Genomic DNA, 19,776 nt, shown 5'->3' on the forward strand with positions numbered 1-19,776 from the left:
CCATGACGACTGGGAACCTTGAATAACAGTGATGGCAGTGATTCCAATCTGACGTAAAACCAGTCAACCTAAAGATGAGCGACCAGGTTCAGTTTCTGAACATGGAAAAGAGGTAAACAACACTTCTGACACACGCACGCGCACGCACGCACGCACACACACACACACACACACACACACACACACACACACACACACACACACACACACACACACACACACACACACACACACACACACACACACACACACACACTCTTTGAGAGCAGCACACTGAATGAGGACTGAGGAGAATTCTCTTCCTCTGAACTTCCTTCCGTCTCCTCCATCATTCACTGACTTTAAATAAATAAATATGACGCAGTAAAGCATCAGCTTCCTTCACTTGTTCCTCTCCTCCATCTCGTGTCCCTCCGTCTGTCCGTCTGCTACCTGATGCGTCCGTCCTCTCTGGGCGTGCCCAGGTCCGACTTTGGGTCGGGGCTGTCGGCGCTCCAGAGTGTGCGGCTGCAGCGCTGCATGGGGGGGCAGGCGCTGGGGCCCGTGGAGCAGACGTCCGAGGCCGACCAGTGACCTTCCAGCAGCCGGTCCAGCCACTGCCGCAGCGGCGCCCCCGTCAGCCCGGCGTTGGCCTCGGCCTCCTCCACGGCGCCCAGGCTCACCGGCAGCCGCAGCACCGGGTTGAGGCCGTGGAAGCTCTGCTCCATGTAGGAGTTCCTGGGGGGGCCAGCGTGCAGCCGCATGGCGTCCTCTGCAACACGAGAGGACAGAGACATCTCACACATCATCCTGGACATGTGGAGACATCTGACATCTCTATCAAACCACTCACACACGCACACGCACACGCACACACACACACACACACACACACACACACACACACACACACACACACACACACACACACACACACACACACTCTGTCCTCAGATTACATCACATGCCTCCTTCACTTGATAACAACCCATAAAAATCTCACTGTCTATTCTTACTCTGGGCTTTAGAGTCCTGACGTTACACACACACACACGCACACACACACACACACACACACACACACACACACACACACACACACACACACACACACACACACACACACACACACACACACACACACACAGACACACAGGCCTGGAGGTCTGGAGGTCAAACAGTAACTCAGAGGAAGCTAATTTGGACAGAGGTGACCCTGCGTGTGTGTGTTTAATTTAAGAATTACATGTGGTGTGTTTGGTGTTTGAATCTCATCTCCACAGTTTACAGATGTCGGGGGACATCTGTAAACTGTTTCCAGAACAAAAGAGAAGTTCTGGAAACTAAAGTCATGTAAGTGGGTTTTCTTTGGCCTCCATTACATTTTCAGAAAAGTCTTTTATAGATATAATGTTGATGCTGAGATTTAAAACATGCAAATACACAATCATTAAGAAACATCAGTTTGACAACACGTGCTGAAAATACACACGTGTAGACAAACTGTCTCAGTGGTCAGATTGAATCAAATGCAGGGTGACCTATGACCTTTGTAAAAGTGTAAAAGTGTCACTTTATTAGAGGTTTTCAAAAGTGTTTTTAATGTGATTGTCGTGTAAATACACAGTGGTGTGAGTGAGGCTGAACTCTGAAGCTGAATCTGCTCCCCCCCCGACCTGCTCACCGAGTCCCGTGGGCCGTTGTTTGTGAAACTCCAGCGGTGCCACGATGAAGCTGGTCTGTCCGAGCGGGCTCCAGTGGTGCAGTACCCGCAGGGTCCACACGCCGGGCCTCAGCGGGGGCGTGAGAGGCGGCCGGTAGTGCGTGACCTCAGCAGCGGCGTCCACCAGGATGTCGTAGGTGGCGGCGATGACATTGGTGGGGTCGACCCACACCACGGTGGCTGTCAGGTTGCTCTGGCCGCGGCTCCACCGCTGCACCGCCACCGGCTCGTCCCGGGGGCCCAGCACCCCCCCCCAGTTCCGGAAGAGACGCTCCTTCGGGTCCCAGTCGCCGCCCACCTGAGGAACCGGAGACGTTAAGGGACCGAGTGCAGGTTCCTTCTGGTTCCATCGTTTTAGACTAAGTATCTTATGGAACATTATCAACTTCAAGTGACTCATAATTGAACTTATTTGTATGTATGGGGACGGTTTGTGTGTGTGTGTGTCTGTGTGTGAGACCTGGACATGCTGCAGCCTGCTGGTGGGGTGGGGGGGGCTGGCCGGGCTGAAGTGGTCTCTGGGAGTGACCCAGGTCTCCAGCGTCTCCAGCTGGGTGGAGGCTCTGTTCGTGGCCACGTGGCGAAGGAGGTAACCCTGGAACCGGTCAGACAGGAAGTAGAGGTGCACGGACACCGGGTGGCCCACGGCATCGAACCTGCGACACACACAACACGTTTATTATCAGGTGTTAAACACAGAAGTTCAGGATTCCTCCTCCTCGTCAGTGAGTCGTCTCACACTCTTCTCTCAGAGTGAAGAACCCAGTGAGTTCAGAGGAGTTCTTCCTGGTTTATCTGCTCTGAGACTTTATCAGAGGAAACAGAAGTTTCTTTATTTCTGTTAACGTGTGGTTTATATTTAAGTTTGAATGATCTACTGGACATTTGTGGAGATTCTAATATTTTATTATATTATTTTATTAAACTTGGTAGATTCTCTACTCAAGCTGCTATGACCCATGTGACCTTTATGTTCTGAAGAGTTTGAAACATGTAGAGGATGATTCAGATTGATTCCATGTTGGTGTGGACGTGTTTCTCGATGTTGATTCACTAAAATCACAGAAACAGACTATTCCTGGTTTAACTCCCCGACCCTCCCCCCCTAAACACACACTTCCCTTAATGCTGCCTCCACCCATTCTAGCCACCAACCCCACCAGAACTCCAACAAGTACCTCCTTGTACCTACTGTGGGTCTCCACCCCCCACCCCCCCGACACTCTCTACTGGAAAAACCCAGCCGTGTAGAAACTGAAGCTTGATTGTGCCTCAGGACAAGCTCACGTTATCTTCATATTTAATTTGGACGAGCAAACACACAAACTGGTGAGTTTAGTGGAAAGACACATTTCATGTTCTGACCCTGCTCGTTTCCCTCGGCAACAGATTCTGGAATTTCTCTCGTCTTTATTTACTCAGCAGCTACACAACTTTTCCCAAAGCGACTCAACTGTGCGACTTTATAAATGTTGTTAGACACAATCCTCACGCACCGTCCTGCAAACAAATCACACATTTACTGTCACATCTGGAGTTTGGTCCAAACCAAGGAAAAAGAAAAGTTCTGTTCTGATTCTTGTTCACATTTATAAATACAGATCATTTGATGTATTCAGCTGTGAACATGAGGTCTGTCATGGATCCATATGAGAGTCAGAACGTCCTGAAGCTCAGTGATCTCCTGATGTCACAGAGCAGAGATTGGATAAATAAAAGCAGTGGAACTGGGAGTTTTCTATCTGAAACATTACACAGTTATGATGTCAGTATTTAAATTCACTGGAAAAAACCCCAGAGTGGAGAACAAGCTGCTCTAACTTCTCTTCACCTCCTCAAGTGTTTGGAAAAATCCCTGCGCTCAAGCTGATGTGCATTTATGTTACCATGGTTACCAAACATTAGTTCTTAAATACATGCGTTGCTTAAATTGTTGGAATAAACTCACGTTATATGTAAACACGTGCGCTGACACCGGCATCATCAAGTCTAGAAACTGTGGAAACAACACAAGCTCCTGGAACTTTTCCTTTTCCATTGATAACGATGAAGAACCGTGTGGACAAACGTCTGAGTTTACAAACCCTCGGACGCCATTAAAAAGTAAGAAGCCCTGCTGGTACCTGCAGCTGTTGTCGTCGGGATGTCCCTGCAGCGAGCTGGCAGCGCGGGATAACCCCATCCGAGCGAAGGCGTGGTAGTGGCTGAGCGCGGCGTCCGATAGGCTGGCGGTCCCGTCCGTCTCCTGCTCGTAGGCGTTCTCCCAGTAGGCCTGGAGGCCCGGCGTGCCCGGGGCCAGCGCTCCGAACAGGAACCAGTCCAGCTGGCTGATGATCTCCTGACTGACACTGGCTTCAAACTTCCTGGCGAAGAACGTGGGTCTGGTCACTTGCTGCGGTGGACGAGGACAGAAGAAGACGAACGGTTGCATTAGAGAGGAAGGTACCGTACAGGTGATGTGAGGGAGAAAACCCACAATGAACAGTTAAACCCTTTTTAATGCATTTTACACAATCTATCAGTTTTGGGGACTTGATCCTCTTTTCTTCTCACGGTATGAATCGGCTGGATCCGACCTCCGGACCCGTCGGGTAGCGTGTGTGTGTTCCTGACCTTTCAGTCAGGACGCTGAATTTCTCTCTAGCTGCCGAAACCCGACATTATGATAATGACAACCTTACAAACCTCCAGGGCCGCTTGCTGCGAAGCTCTAAAAATACTGAGAGTACAGCTGCTTCCAGGATCAGCTGCTTATAGAAACCAGCAGGAGCTCCACCACAGACGCTGTCGTTAGCGCCGAGCCACGGCCGCCTGATGTCACGAGACCTGTTTTTGTGAATGCAAAGCTATTCTGGTCCTGAGAAGAGGAGGTGGACGCTTTGGGCGGAACGTCCAGGGTCACAGACACGATGGAGGAGATCTTTGAAGCTGAGCTCCGCCTTTACACAACTCTAACTTTATCACACATCATGGAACGCTTTGTTTGAGCTGAGACATTAAAACAGAGATCCTCGGCCAATCAGGAGTCAGTCTCAGCTGTCAATCATCACGTCTCAGCCCGTTTTATATCATCATATTAAATAATAATTCAAACCAAACTGATCAGAACCACTTGAACAAACATCAGTGAGATTAATTTCGACCTGAAATGACAGAAACCATCTTTGATTCAACATCTACTTTTTGAGTAGCTCCACGTCCCATCTGCCAACATGGAGGAGGTTTATGATCGTTACTACAGCCAAACACCAGGGGGCGCTCCAGATGTGATCATGTGCAATACTTATTATTATTTTGTATAAACCACATTCTGTATATTTAACTTATTTCACTACTTTACTTTTCACATGTTGTAAAATCAGTGCAACAATAAAACATCAAGAATCTGTCGAAGTTTAAACTTGTCGGTTGTTTTTTTACTTCCCATACGACTAAGACGTTAATAACCAAAGTTCCTCCACGGACACAGTAACTGAAGGATATAGAAAAACGATTCTAACAGTTTTACAGACAATCGGATGCTTTCACCGATCTAAAGACTTTCCAGAGCTCAAGGTGAAAGAACCTGTTTCCGTCGGCTCTCACCTGGAAGCGCGGCAGGTCGGAGGGCTTGAAGTCGTTGGGCGAGCAGCCGCACCAGTCCACGATGTGCTTGTACTGACATTTACATCCCAGCTTCCGGTTCCAGTTGGTGAGCCTCAGGTTGTTATCCACCATGGTGCCACAGAGGGCGCTGTTCTCCAGCACAGTGTGAAAAAAGGACTGCAGATTGAGACAAGGACACAAGGACACATTTCAGTTCCAGGTTCTAATCTAAATGCAAACGCAGGAATAAAAAAGTGTTTGACTAATTGTTGTTCAGGCCTCGGGAACAACTCAGATCAGATTTCAACGGTGAAATGACGCGTGTAAGTGTAAAGTAAAACACTTTGTAGTTTAGTTTCATGAAGGATGAAAACAGACGAAGCAGAGGCCGATAAAGGGTGCTGTTGAAACTCATGTTCCCCACTAGGGGCGCTCTCAGGGCCTGTCTCTGTCCATGTGGAGTGTGGGGGGGTGACCTGAGGACATTTGTGTGTTACCTCAGCCGGCAGCAGTGTGTAGGCGTAGAAGCGCTTCATGCTTCCAACCAGCTCGTCTCTGGAGTTCACCACGTAATCCACAAAGCGCCGGTTGAGCAGGAACCAATCAGAGCCTCCGTCCACCGCTATGCCCTCTGGGATCTTGCGGTCACCGAGACGCCACATGTGGGTGTCGCACTCGTAGAAGAGTCGGTCCAGACCCTGTTTCCGGATGAAACTGAGACGAAAGAGTCGAGTTCACACACAAATCAAACGTTTTCTCCTGGAGACAAATTCTCAGTTTCTTTGTTGTTAAATTGTTTTCTCCAGCTGTAAAGACGAGATCATGTTAAACATCCACCACCTCTACTCAGTGCAGCGCCCCCTGCTGGCCGTGCCCGACATGCTGAATAGCATGAGATTTAACACACAACTTACTTTTTCACAGAAAATAGAAATAAAATGTTTCATCAACATCGCACAAAAAGACAGAATTCATCAGGACAACTGTCCCTCTCTCACCGTGCGTTATCTCGCCCGTGAGACTTGATGAAGTTCATGTTGCGATACTTTGACAGGAACGACACCAGCAGCTCATTGGTCCTGAGGAGAGACAGCAGCTGTCAATCATCAGCTCAGCCAGCGGTCACGTTACACAGACACAAATCTAATCAGGATGAGATTAAATATTTAAACAAGGCATCTTTTATTTTTTTAAACCGCGCAAACAATCTTCCATTAAGGGAACTGGACCGACTCCATGTTTGGAGCAGCAGTTTATTTAGCTTCTCCCTACAAATAAAAGCTGCTCAGCTCGTGTGTGTGTCTGTGTGTGTTTGTGTGTGTGTGTGTGTGCGTGCATGTGTGTGTGTTTGTGTGTGTCCCGGCGTGCCGCTCCCTGCACGGAGACGAGCTGTGAGCGTCCTCGTCCTGGTGTCGTCCTGACGAGCAGACAGAACCGCAGACAGACGTTTGATCACAGTCGGTGGGACGAACCGCGGACGTGCATGTGTGTGTTTGACGGCATGCTTGTGTTCATGAGTTACTGACGCACACAAATCTGACTGAAGAGCCGGGAGCAACAACATGTCGACAACAAGACACATTCATCAAGAGAGAAACCCTCAGGAACAAGTGCTCCACTCTGAGCTCAGATCACAACCTAGATAAAGTTCTTTATGCAAAACACACACACACACACACACAGATCCATTGACTCACACTGCTGTGCCTGCATGACGTCAGCCATTGAGCTAATGCTGTGGCTGTATTATGGATTTTGGCTGGAAGCGTGTTCAGTCCCTCTGATGTGGGACAGTGTGTGTTTCATGTGTTTCTGTCCTGGAGAGGAACAGTTCATTTCATCAGCTTCACACCTGTCGTGTGTGTTGTTCAGGGTCCAGGGACATGCACACTGGAGTTTGTGCGATTTGGACACGTGATACGTTCGATATTAATCAAATGTAGGGCTGTCAAAGTTAACACGTTAATCTATGAGATTAATGTGACCTAGATTAATGCGATAAAATATTTTAACGCAGTTAACGCAGCTTTGTTTACATCCGGTGTGCGGAAGAAAATTCAGCTCCTCCAGCAAGCTGCCAGCATCGCCCTCACCGGTGACCACTGGACGTCACTCAGCAATGACAATTACCTCGGTGTCACAGCTCATTTTATTGATAATGTATGGAAATTTAGATCTTTTGCATTGGAAGTAAAAAAAACAGAGGCGCGATATACAGCGGAGAACTGCGGAGGAATTCCTCGACGCACTTCAAACACAGCCCGTCAAAAGATAAGTCCCGTCTGAATGAAAGCACAGCAAACTGCACAAGGACAGCAGGAAGAGTTGCTAGTTCAAGATGTTGCCACCCGGTGGAATTCTGCCTTGGAGATGATCAAACGGATCCAGCGAAACAAGGGTCCGCTCGCTGCCACCCTCGCTCAGCGCTGGCTGAACTGTGTTTCTTTTATTTTGCCGTGTTTGTCTTATTTTGAAGGCCCACAGCCGGAACTTCTGGGGATTAGTGTAGCAGCGCACCCTTTTTTTATCTCAGAAGCAGATTCCCCCGGTCTGAGTGAGTTGTGTCGCTCTGTCTGTTAGTGTTTTAGTTAGTTTCTAATGGTTATTTTAGTGTATGAAACTTGTTTAGTAATATGCAACTTTTCTTTTGTAGATAACTGTGACTGTGTCCCGTTATATGTTACAGAAAATAAAGTTAAACGGTTTCACTAAGCCTGAGTCAAGTGAAGTGAATGAAGAAAGCAGCAGTGCAAACAGAGACCGTCACACAGGCAACTCCACTCTTTCCGTCCTCTCATGTGCATTTTTTTAACTTCCTCAAACCGTGTGTGTGTTTGTGCGCATGTTGGTGTGTGTAGTCCTACTCTGCGCTGCTGAAGCGCCGCGCAGCGCCAATAATATCACATACTTATCAGCCTGCAGTAAAAACCGCATTTAATCATTTTTTTCAAGCATATACTTACTTGTTGCTCCAACATTAACTGCAACAGCGTCCCAACGTTTGAATTTTTGTCTCATATGTGCTGAGGATCATACAGCTGACTGTACTTCTTCACTTCAATTCTTAATTTAATGTCATCAATCTTCAAGAACTTCTCCGCTGTTTGCTCCGTTCAATGTCGGGTGTGGAGGGTAAATTACGTATTCCTGGCTGCCACTTTATAGGTAGGTGTTATAGGCCTGAGTCTCTGTGAAAACACAGCATTGTGTAAAATACAGGCTGTCTGAAGTGATTACTCGTTAATTTATAAGATTTAGTCTTTAGAAGAAAAACAAACTTTTAATCGCGATTAATCTAGATTAATGAATTTCAAAATGTGAGATTAATTAGTTAATTTTTTTTAATCTATTGACAGCCCTAATAAAATGTGAATAAAATGTGAACCAGCGCTCTTGAGGTTGACCTCAGGGATCTTGAGGTTGACCTCAGGGACCTTGAGGTTGACGGGTCTTCAATCAGGACTCAGACAGATTGTCCAGGTTCACGTCACGTCCCTGTCCTCAAACTGTCCAGTGCTGCTGCTCCTCTCTTCAGCCGCTGAGCCCCGGCTGCTCTGATTGGTCACCGGCTTCAGCTGTGTAGGACGATGTAACTAGGTCAGTTCTTAGTGGTTGTTTTAACCTTGTTTTTGATGAATGATAAACCACATGATGATGAACTGATAGAGAAACTTCCCGTTACAGCCTCAGTGTAAAGTGAGTTCTCTGTGTGTGTTCTTTTCAGGGTGGAGTCAGGGACTTGAGGTTAACTGGGATTCTTGGACCAGAGGTTTGCTGAATGGGAGCGTGGGGGGGGGGTGATGTCCAGGGCGTAACCCCCCCCTCACCTGAGCAGCTGTGATCAGCCTCAGAGGATCAGAGGTGACGGACAGTTCCAAAAATGAAAAGTGGTTTGATAAGGACGTCTTAGGAATCATTGACCATTTTTTAAACATGTGTGTCAGTCGATATTACATATTATATATTATATATTGGAATTGATTTATTTTCGACTCCAAAAGCAAAAGAACCAGTTTTCTGATCTTATTTCAGGTCAGAGATCTTTATGTTTAAAGTGTTTCTTTTATTCAGTTAAATTCTAACACAGAATTATTAGTTTGAACTGAAATTCTAAATGCAGTTGAAGCAGCTTCAGTGTGGACTGACCTGATTGGGTAATCAGCTCCACTCAGATTGATGAAGAAGTCCCAGGACCAGTCGCTCATTCTGAGGAGGTCCTCCATGCTGCGCAGGTACATGGTCAACAGGCTGGCTCCGCCCCAGATGGTGGACATCCGCCACGGAGTCACGCGGACATTGGGAAACTGTCGGGCCAGAGAGAGGACCTCTCTGTGGAGGTAGTTGGACCTCTGAGGAGAGGAGGAGGAAAGTTTCCGTTACTCTCATCAGTGTCTCAATACATAAACATTATTTGAAAGCTGGTTTACTTCTGGATGAGTTCACCTGGTCCACGTGTATGTAGTAGTAGTGGGAGGTGTGGTAGATGGCTTTGAAGAGACGCTGGAACTGGCGTGAGGCTCGGCCGTGGACGACCAGGACGAAGGCGATCCGCACGGGCTCGAGCGGGGGCGCGTCCGCGGGGGGGGCATCCCACTGCACGTTCACGTTAGCCTTCCCTGCACAGACAGGAACCAGCTCACATTCACTGACCGGCTCACTGCCTCAGATGCTTTTATTTATCTCATATGACAGAAAAGTTTAGATTTCTGGGTTTTGTCAGTTGATCAGAAAAAAAAACATTAAATTGGCTGATGGAAATAATAAAGTGCAGCTTCAGCTCTTTCTAACTCTTATTACGTCCAGATAAACTCAATTTAAAGTAAAGTAAATTTGGTAACTTGAGTATTTTACTCCTCCTCCTTCACTTTGGTCTTTGGTGGAAACCTTGTGTGTCTGTGGCTGCCTGAACTGGTTGTGCCTCCTGTGAGTTCAGGGAGGAAGACGCCTGACGCGGCTCCTTCATCACGCTCACTTTAAAGACGGCACGAGTTGAGGCCTGCTCGGCTAATTAGTGACCTTCCCCGGCTGGGATGGCAGCTCCAGGAGGAATGACTGTAATCAGGGAGGCAGACGTGGATCTGCTCTTATGTCGGCATTAGCACAGAAAACCAAACTTTTCCATCAACCCTCTTGTTCTCTTTCAGTGCACGTCAGTCAAATCAGACCGAAGCAAATCCTGCTACTGCTGCAGCTTCACTGTGGATAGAACATATCATCAGAGAAACCTGTAATCATATCAATGAAACCTCGAGCAGCCCAGGGTGGTTCCAAGAGAGCGACTACAAATCGTTAGTCAGCCATTCCAAAAATAAGACGACAAACTGCTTGTTTAATGAGGGTGTAATTACACTGGATGAGCAGCCTCCCTGTGTCCATTCATGCTTTGTGTCCCTGGAAATAGAGCTGGAACCCGAGGGGAAGCGTCCTCATGGCCGCGGCACGTGCCGCGTTAAAAATGATCCTCAACGAATACATTTAGAAGAAAGAAAGTCTCAAGCAGCCGCTCGTCCCACTCACTGTCTCCCTCTCATTTGTTGACTCAATCATATGTTGAGGTGAACAGATCATTCAGCCCTGAAATCAAAGTCAAAACGTTGGAACCATAACTCTGTATCTTCCTCTGGATTAACCCCCGACATGAGGTTCCAGAGGTTTTACAGACATCTGCTTAATAGAAGATGTAAAATGCACCGTGACAGGAAACTTTAGGAGTTATATCTAAAACCATTTACTCAGATTCCTTGCTCAGCAACTGATTTCTTATCTAACTTCTATTTTAATGGTTGAGTTTTTGTCAGCCTGAACATTTCTCATGTTCCTGAACATGTTCTGGAGGTTCTGTATGTGACAACTAATGTCTGAGTCCGTTGCTCTAGAACCTTTCCTGCAGGACAATGTGTGGAAGCTTCCCAGTGACGGACGTGAAACTGGAGGAACACAAACATTTCAGGATGAAGAAGAGGAGCCGAACTCGTAGAAGACAAAGACGTCGACTTATGAGGGCCGACGCCACACCTTCCAGACCGCGACAGCAAAAAGTTCAGTGAATAAAGTCGGAATTTTTGGTAACCTTCTCACCATCACTTCTGGAAATCTGCTAGCTCAAGATCGCAGACACGTTTGGTTAATATAACCCTGGTCTCTGATTGGTGCATGGAGGTGTATGATGTCAGAACTGAGATTCAGTACCTCGCTCTGCGCTCTAGAGGACGATCTAGAAAACAGGTTTTCAAAAGCCTCGACAAAAACTCCTGAACATCGCGAATCTGAATGTTCTTACGCAACACGACAAACATTGTTGTCTTCAATGATCTGAGGAACATCTCTCGACGTATCAAACACAACTCGTTCTGTTTTTCTCGTGAGAGTGTATCATGAATCTTTGCAGCCTCACTCAGCGGATCTCACCTTCTAGGGGGCAGTAGCGAGGAACTCTCTCGGGCAGCAGCGCTCCGACCTTGTGTTTGCAGTAAACCTCCACGATCTGCTGACGACACCCGCGGCTCTTGGCTCGGGACAGAGCGGAGATGGCTTCCTTCCCGCTGACCTCGCACTGTTGAGGCGTTTTCCTCGGCTCCTGACCGGCCGGCGTCTTAGCCCAGAGGAGCGCCGGATCCTGATTGGACCCCTGGGCCGGTGCCGGGAGCGTCTGGGGGCGGGGTTTCATTTTGCGTGTGTGGTTGCGACCCGGCCTGATCCCTCTGGGTTGGATCGGAGGCAACTTGAGGACCTCGTTAGCAGATTTTCCCAAAATGCTCTGCACTCTGTCCAGCTTGTGTTTGCTGTTCCCGACCGGCACTTGCTGGCGTGGCGAACGCGTAGCGAGGTTGCTGTTGCTGTCGATGGAGTCGAAGTCTTTGGGGACAGAGTTCTCGTTGTTGTTGCTGTCCAGGGGAAGTTTGTCTTTGGGACGGTGGGAACGGTAGACGTCCTGTACGGAGGAAAATAAACAAATTAGAAATCATGACAGAAACTCGCTACAACCTTCAATTTATTTAAATTTCCCCATTGAAATAACTTGTAGTGCCACCACTATGTTGATATCTGCTGTTTTACTGCAATGTCTCAATAAAGAGGATTGACGTACAAACGCTCATGTCTACATGAGGTTGAGCTGCAATCATTTTGCAGAGTTTACATCTAGCGCCACCATCTGGTTAAAATTTGAATGTTTCCAGTTCTTTGATTAATGAACAAATATTTGAAAACCAATGAAACTCTCATCGACAGACTTGAGCTTGTGTTTGGTGATAATTAGCAAATGTTTGGAGGCCGACACGTTAGAGTCAGTCAGCTGTGGCCTTGACCTCACAGTCAGCTGTTAGTGTGTGTGTGTGTGTTTCAGTAGAAAAGGAAAGTCACATGACCTCAATGAGTATTTTAATCCCACACATATCTGTCTGCCTTTTCCAGGGATAAAGAGTGTGTCTATTAGTGTGTGTGTGTGAGTGTGGGTTAGTGTGTGTGTGTGTGTGACGATTACACACTATCTGGGTTCCTTTGGGAAGGCAGTAATATCAGCTGCTGCCACCTGCTCCTCAGACAACCTTTCATTATCTCATCTATAATATCAGCTCAGAGGAATGTGTGTGTGTGTGTGTGTGTGTGTGTGTCTGTGTGTGTGTAGTAATACAGTAAGTATATATTCAGCTCTCCTGTTGTTATTGTGTGTAAAATACAGAAGGAACCAGGAGTCACACACTTTAATCTTCATTAGTGTAACATTGATAACAAAATAATACACCTATCATATATTATGATAGGTGACCGTTTTCATATTAGCCCGGCTCATGTTAATTTGAGCTGATTAAATAGAAGCTAATTAGTCATATATTCAACTGGCAGTTAATTCATCTGAAGGTTTTCCAGTTTGTAATTATCTGTTTAACTGGTTTCACTGGTTTCAGCTTCTCTCATGTGAATATTTGCAGCTTTCTTCGTCTGAGAGCATCTTCAGGTTCTGGATGTTCAGAAGGTATTTTGAAAACTTAGAGACCAAACGATCAATTGAGAGAATATGAATAATAAATAAATATATAAATCCACAAACTAATCAATAATGAAAATTACCTAATGTCGCTATTATCAGTCGTCACAAAACATCCTTGAAAACGTTGTGTTTACGCTCGTTCCCGCTCGTTTGTTCCTCCTCTGGAAAAGCGAGGGACTTCGTGACCACAGGAATCTGGAGCTGTTAGCCGACCTGCTGACATTCTGGCTTTTCACTGAGAGAAACACAAACTGCTCTTTCTCTCTCCTTCACAAAGCTAAAAGAAACGACCTGTGAGTGTTTCCCAGAAGTCTTTGCATTCCAGGAAGACGACCACAGCTACATCACCTACAAAGACATCATTCTTTACACACACACACGAGTCTCTGCTCCTCAGCAGGTTCTTATTGAAGTTGTCGTCGCTGCCTTCAGACGTCCTGCTGCTCGCTGGGCGCCGGGGCGAGAGACATTAAAGAGGAGGTGAGAGAGCGTGATGGGAATAGTGGAAGAAAAGAAACAAGTTGCTATGACATCTGTGGATTTCATGTTCTCACTGATGAGGATAAATCTTTAGATTTAGATTTAGTTTGTTTCCTGACGTGAAACTGTTGCTTCCAGCCGCTCTACACAGATGTCTCGCTCGCCATCTCGTGTTTTTGACATCATTTGGAGTCGGAGTCTGTCCTCAACCAATCAGGAGTCAGTCTCAGCTGTCAATCGTCACGTCTCAGCCTGTTTTTCTATCATCAAATAACTGATTCAAACCAAACTGATCAGAAACACTTGAGCAAACATCAGTGAGATAAGAACGACCTGAAATGACAGAAACATCTTTACAAACTGATTTAACGTCTACTTTGTTTGGTCTGTGTCCCATCCGCTAACATGGAGGATTTAGTCTCTTCTCCACGCGTTAAAAACCCTTTGTTTACTTTTTTCTCACTTTCTGAGTGAAGAGGAGCACGAAGCTGCGTCATACGGAAGCTTGAACTGTTGAACAGATCTTTTGGGCCATTTTCACATCTTTCATACGTCGAGTTAAAATAAACAGGATTTTACAAATGATCTGAGGTTTTGATGAAGTTATTCTGAATCAAACTAACTCCTTCACCTCTGACTCCCTCCAAACACAGAGTGAAGTGAAGAACAACAGAAGATAATCAGAGGAAACTGAAGAAACATCCGTCAAAACAAAATGCTAGAAACAGAGTCGAGAGACAGAAGGAAAAACAGAGACAGATGGAGAAGGAAAAGCTAAGTGGACGCTAACGAGGGGACGGGACGCGAGACCGGGCGTCCACGGGACCACCCGGGATTACGGCCGGGATTAAAACTATCTCTGCCAGACTTAGTGAGAATTATGGAAAAGAAAAAACATAAAGCAGCTTCCGGGTCTTAATATCAGTGTGTTGTGCTAAGTCCCTAATAGAGAGAAGAACATCCCAGTGAGATGCTGAGCAGAGGGGACTGCTGCCATGACGACAGGCAGAGCGCTCACACTATACATGACATCATGTTACTAAAGCTGCTTTCAGATCTGCACTAAACCCGAACATGTTCCTGGCGTGTTCCTCATATGTTCCTGACGTGTTCCTCACATGTTCCTGACGTGTTCCTCATATGTTCCTTGTATGTTCTGCAGGTTTTGCCTGTGAGAACAAGTGTCTGAGTCAGTGTCTCTGGACATGTTCTGGATCTTCTCCTGCAGCCTCCTGTATTTAGGGATTATTGAAAAATCTAAACTAGATTAAAAAGTAAAAATCCCATCAATAAAATCTGATTCAAACCTATCGTCTAATCTGGTTTGACCTGGCTCTTAGGACGTGTGTGTGTGTGGGGGGGGGGGGGGGGGGGTCAATCCTCCCACAGTGTGATGAATTAGGTCTGTGATACAACAACATAGATCCCATCACGTTATACATTTATATCGTTTTTTGTAAATCTTGGTTGTGTGTCTTCCTGCTGTCGAGTCAACAAGACCACAGAAAGACACACTCGGTAGTTCTACTGTCTCTTTATGGTATTTTTAACTCTTCGGGGCCATTTTGAAATCTTTTGTCCTTGCTTGTCTCTCTGCCATCGTTTTGTGTCTTTGTAGTAGTTTGTGTCGTTGTAGTAGTGTGTCTCTTTGTGTATCTCATGGCTGTTTTGTGTGTCTGCATTGTGCTTTGTATCCCTCTTGAAAGCAGACTCTGGTCCCTCCATGGCCCACGTCCTTAAAACCTCCTATATTCAACCTTGTTTGCAGAATTCTGACGCAGCCCAGCCAAACATCTCTACAGCTTCACACACACCGACTCGTTCTTTACCCAAACAGACACACACCAGTCGGTGTGTAACACTCACACTGATCACACACTGGAGTTCCCTGCTCACCGTGTCTCCACGTCTCTAATTACTCATTTAGCTTTCACACCGAGCTGCTGCTCCTTCATTTCATCCCTTCTTTCTTCTCTCGTCCGTCTCTCACACGCCGTCTCTCTTCACCTCCAAAACTCCTGTCCAATAAAAAGTGCTGGCATGTCTCTCTAAGGTTTTACACACACACACACACAAACACACTCACACTCACAGGGAAGATCACAGGGCATCCGGTTAACTGTAATGAAAGGCTTTAAAAATGGATCCCTGCAATATAACCCATGTCTCTGCCCCTCTCTCTCTCACACACACACACACACACACACACACACACACACACACACACACACACACACACACACACACACACACACAGAGACAGACACACAGACAGACACACACACAGACACACACACAGAATGTACAGTATGTTCACTTGTTAACAACAAGGTGGAACACCTGGATGTCTGCAGGGAAAGCAACACTTATAAATAATATTATTTGCTAAACGTGAGAAAACAAATTAACTGTTCCCACACACAGACACACACAGACACACAGACACAGACACACACACACACACACACACACACACACACAAACAGACACACACACAGATGATGCAAAGTATAATAAAGCTGTACATCAAATAGAAGTGAGACCTGAAAGTTACAATTAGCTTTAACTGATCAGTTAACCTCCGTGTCCGTCGTGCGTGTGCAGGACCAGTGTCGTGTTGTCAGACCAGTGTCATGAATCCTCTCCCAGTGGACCAGGGTTTGAATGAAGCTCTTCACCACGGAGCTCCACCACAGACTCCCAGTGTGAAGGATGTGTGCGTGTTTACCTGCAGGTGAACGTGTGAGCTGGAGCTTCAGGTTCAGACCTGAGTCACAACATGTGGGACACGAGCTTCTAACGCCAGAGACGGCACACAAAAGTAACACAACGAGACATACGTTGGAGTTCGTGATGCGCGGACACACGATGGAGGACAGACTGGAAACATCCGCCTCGGTTTACATTCGGCGCGGATCTGATCGATTAATCGACGTTTCATTCAGCAGATATCTGACAGGCTCGTGCAGCAGCTGCAGCATCTTCACGTGTCCAGCACACAACCCCCCCCCCCGGGATTCGAACCTACCGCCTGCAGCTGGTGCCGAGCGGCCACCTTCCCGAGCCGCGGCTGCTCCTCTCTCCTCTCCCGGCTCCTGGCGCCTCCTTCCCGGCTCCTGGCGCCTCCTCCTTCCAGGCTGCTGAAGTTCCACACGACCAGGGTCTGCAGGAGCAGCGCGAGCACCGCCGCCAGCAGGAGCCCGGAGCGGAGCCGGGCCGGCCTGCAGGAGCACGGGTTCATCTCTCTCCTCCCTGCGGAGCATCTGAGGAGCAGCGAGGAGAGGGAGGCAGCGGAGGAGGAGGAGGAGGAGGAGGAGGAGGAGGAGGAGGAGGAGGAGGAGGAGGAGGAGGAGGGAGCTGGCAAAGGCTGCAAATGAGGAGAGTCTGCAGCAGCACAGAGGAGGAGGACGCCCCCATGTGGCCATTAGAGAGTAAACGGTTTACAAAGGGAGGTGCAGGGCCGAAGCCAGCGTCTTCACGGCCCCAGGCGACAGAGATTAAAACCACATCTGTCCCCAGCAGTATGGAGGACCATACATGACTTACGTATAAATAAATAACTAAATGTGGAAATAGATACAGAAATAAATGAATAAATGTGCTAAACTTATTCCCACATTTATTTCAACTTTTATTTATCTCAATATTTATTTATTTCAACATTTATTTATTTCAACATTTAAGGTAGGAGGTCCCAAACTCAGTCTCGAGCAGGATTAGTCAACTGAGCTATGCACACACGCACACACAGGCCCCGGGGCTCCGCCCCTCACAGCGCAACACACTTGCTGAGAGACAGAAGTAGTGACTGAGATTTGAGCTCGTCACCGTGAAGCAGCTGCTCAGTGACTTTGTAGAACAGTGGAAACAGTGAAAACAGCGAGTTTCTCTGGTCACATCTGCTCAGAGATCAGCTGCTTCATGCGCAGAGCATATTATGAATGTAATATAGTATAAAAACACAAATTACTAACAACGTGTTAACTAAACAAAGATGTGTATGTGAGTGTGTGTGTATATGTGAATCTGAGTTTTCCCAAAATAGCGGCTGGCCAAAAGGGTAGAACCTACCTGTGTGATTCTAAGATGGTTGCTGGTCAACCTAAAGAAACAGCCCCCCTTCGTTTGTAGTGGTTTTACGACAGGTAGCCGGGGAGGAGAAAACTAGGTGAAGAGATATGAGTGTGTCTGTGTTGGTACTAAGTTAGACAAAGAGTGTAGAATGAAATGCAAAGGAGCCTAGCAAACTAACATTACTTTCGAATAACTTTTAACCAAAGTATCACAACACAAATCAAACTTATAAACACCACACAAAATGAAATAAACAGTCTTGCTTAGCCTAGTATAATTGTTAAGCGCAGTTGTGTTACCCGTCCGAGGAAAAGGGAAAAAGGAAGTTGCAGTTCAGTTCGCAGTTCTGTGAAGTCTTCTGGCTGGTCATATGGTTTCTGCCTTCGCGGTTCTGTTGAGCTGTGCAGCTCAGTTTCTGGTTGAAGTTCTGCTGCAGGACATTGAGTCGCTACAAGGAGTTTGGTAGAGCTTGATTTGCTAGGAGGTTTCCTTGGTGAGATGATATTGTTGGGCAATGTCTTTGTGGAACCACATGGCCTCCTTTTCGGCCTACATTTGTGGACAAAACTTGAAACCACATGGCCGCATGTGCTGGACCGAGCCTCCCGAACTGAGTCTTCCAGGGTGCAACGTGTTCTCTTTGATCTGAGAAGGTCAAAGAACTCAGTCTCCCAGGAAGATACAGGTTCCTTTTGTTTCAGGAAAATCATGCATAAGTGTGAAAAGCCGGGCCTATATAAGACCAAGGTCTCCCCCAATTCTCTCTCTTTCTCCAATCCCACCAAGGACAGCAGACGGCCAGCCGTCTCTCCTGCATCTTCGAGGGGGGAACCAGGCTGCTCCAGCAACTCTTCTCTTCCCACCCAACAACCGGAGGTCAGAGGTGCAGTTTCCAACTCATCTCTTCAAGGAAACCTCCACGCATCTCAAGCTTCTACCAAACTCCTAGCAGCGACTCTGTGTCCTGCAGGTAAGAAATTCAACAACCAAGAGCATCACAGCTCAACAGAACCGCGGAAGCAGAGACCACATGAGCCAGAAGACTTCACACAACCGGCAGGACGAACTGCTCACTGAACTACAGCAACTTTCTCCCTTTCTGAGGACTGGTAACATACTGGGCTTAATAATTATACTAGACTAAGCAAGACTGTGTATTTTATTCTGTGTGGTGTTAATAAGCTTGATACGTGTTGTGTTATTGTAGTTACAAGCTAAATTAAAGTTAATGTGAGTTACGCTCTACGCAGGCTCTCCATTATCTGATTAGCATTTACACGGACACGCATATCTCTACACCTACTTAACTACGTCCCCACTCCAGAAGGAGGGGGGGAAGCTGCTATCTTAGGGGACATCTTAAAGCCCACAGGAAGGTGTGACTTTCTTTGTTAAATCACCATTTTGAGAGCCCCTCATTCATAAACACACACACACACACTCACACACACATCTTTGTTAGTTAGTAAGTTTTGTTAGTAATTTGTGTTTTTATACTTTATTATGTTCATAATAAATGTTTTCTTTTAAAAATGTCCTTCACTAATGTTGCATAAGTGAATTTTGCCAACCTCTACACTGTCAAGAACTCTATAAACCTTCACTGTTCATTTTATCATCTTTAATAGTAAATGTTGAGATTTCTAATTGAACTAGATCTAAATGAGACTGATCTTAATCAATAAATTGGCTATCTTTTCCCTTCTGTGAAGGGTGGTGCCCAGAGAGATCTTTAAATCAACTAAAGTTATGATTCAATATTAATATTTTAAATATTAATGTTTTATATTTTATTTTGATAACCAGATTTATTGAACGCCTTAAGGCACACCATCTTATGATATCACTCCTAAGCATTATTGCACAACATACACAACGGCTCTGTTGAATTTCGTATTTTGAAGCATTCTTTAAATCTTTGAAAAATTTTCAAATGTGAAATGGG

The 19,776-nt window shown here is 46.5% G+C and overlaps 1 protein-coding gene across 1 annotated transcript; it reads right to left on the minus strand.

Moving 5' to 3' along the window:
* Positions 1-428: 428 nt before the first annotated feature.
* Positions 429-16,998, minus strand: LOC133023468 (xylosyltransferase 1-like). Its single transcript, XM_061090505.1, has 11 exons — positions 16,786-16,998; positions 11,696-12,218; positions 9,731-9,903; positions 9,434-9,636; positions 6,286-6,366; positions 5,785-6,001; positions 5,288-5,464; positions 3,826-4,094; positions 2,163-2,358; positions 1,664-2,000; positions 429-751 (listed from the first exon to the last, which is right to left on the minus strand). The coding sequence occupies exons 1-11, from the start codon at positions 16,996-16,998 to the stop codon at positions 429-431; spliced, it is 2,712 nt and encodes a 903-aa protein (XP_060946488.1).
* Positions 16,999-19,776: the final 2,778 nt, after the last annotated feature.

This window comes from Limanda limanda, chromosome 17 (assembly GCF_963576545.1).
Source record: "Limanda limanda chromosome 17, fLimLim1.1, whole genome shotgun sequence".
Taxonomy (NCBI): Eukaryota; Metazoa; Chordata; class Actinopteri; order Pleuronectiformes; family Pleuronectidae; genus Limanda; species Limanda limanda.

Coding starts and splice junctions, on each gene's coding strand:
- LOC133023468 (XM_061090505.1), bottom strand. CDS start 16,998: ATGAACCCGTGCTCCTGCAGGCCGGCCCGGCTCCGCTCCGGGCTCCTG. Junction 9,904..11,695: donor TCGCTACTGCCCCCTAGAAG/GTGAGATCCGCT, acceptor CTGTCTGTGCAG/GGAAGGCTAACGTGAACGTG. Junction 752..1,663: donor ACAACGGCCCACGGGACTCG/GTGAGCAGGTCG, acceptor CTCGTGTTGCAG/AGGACGCCATGCGGCTGCAC.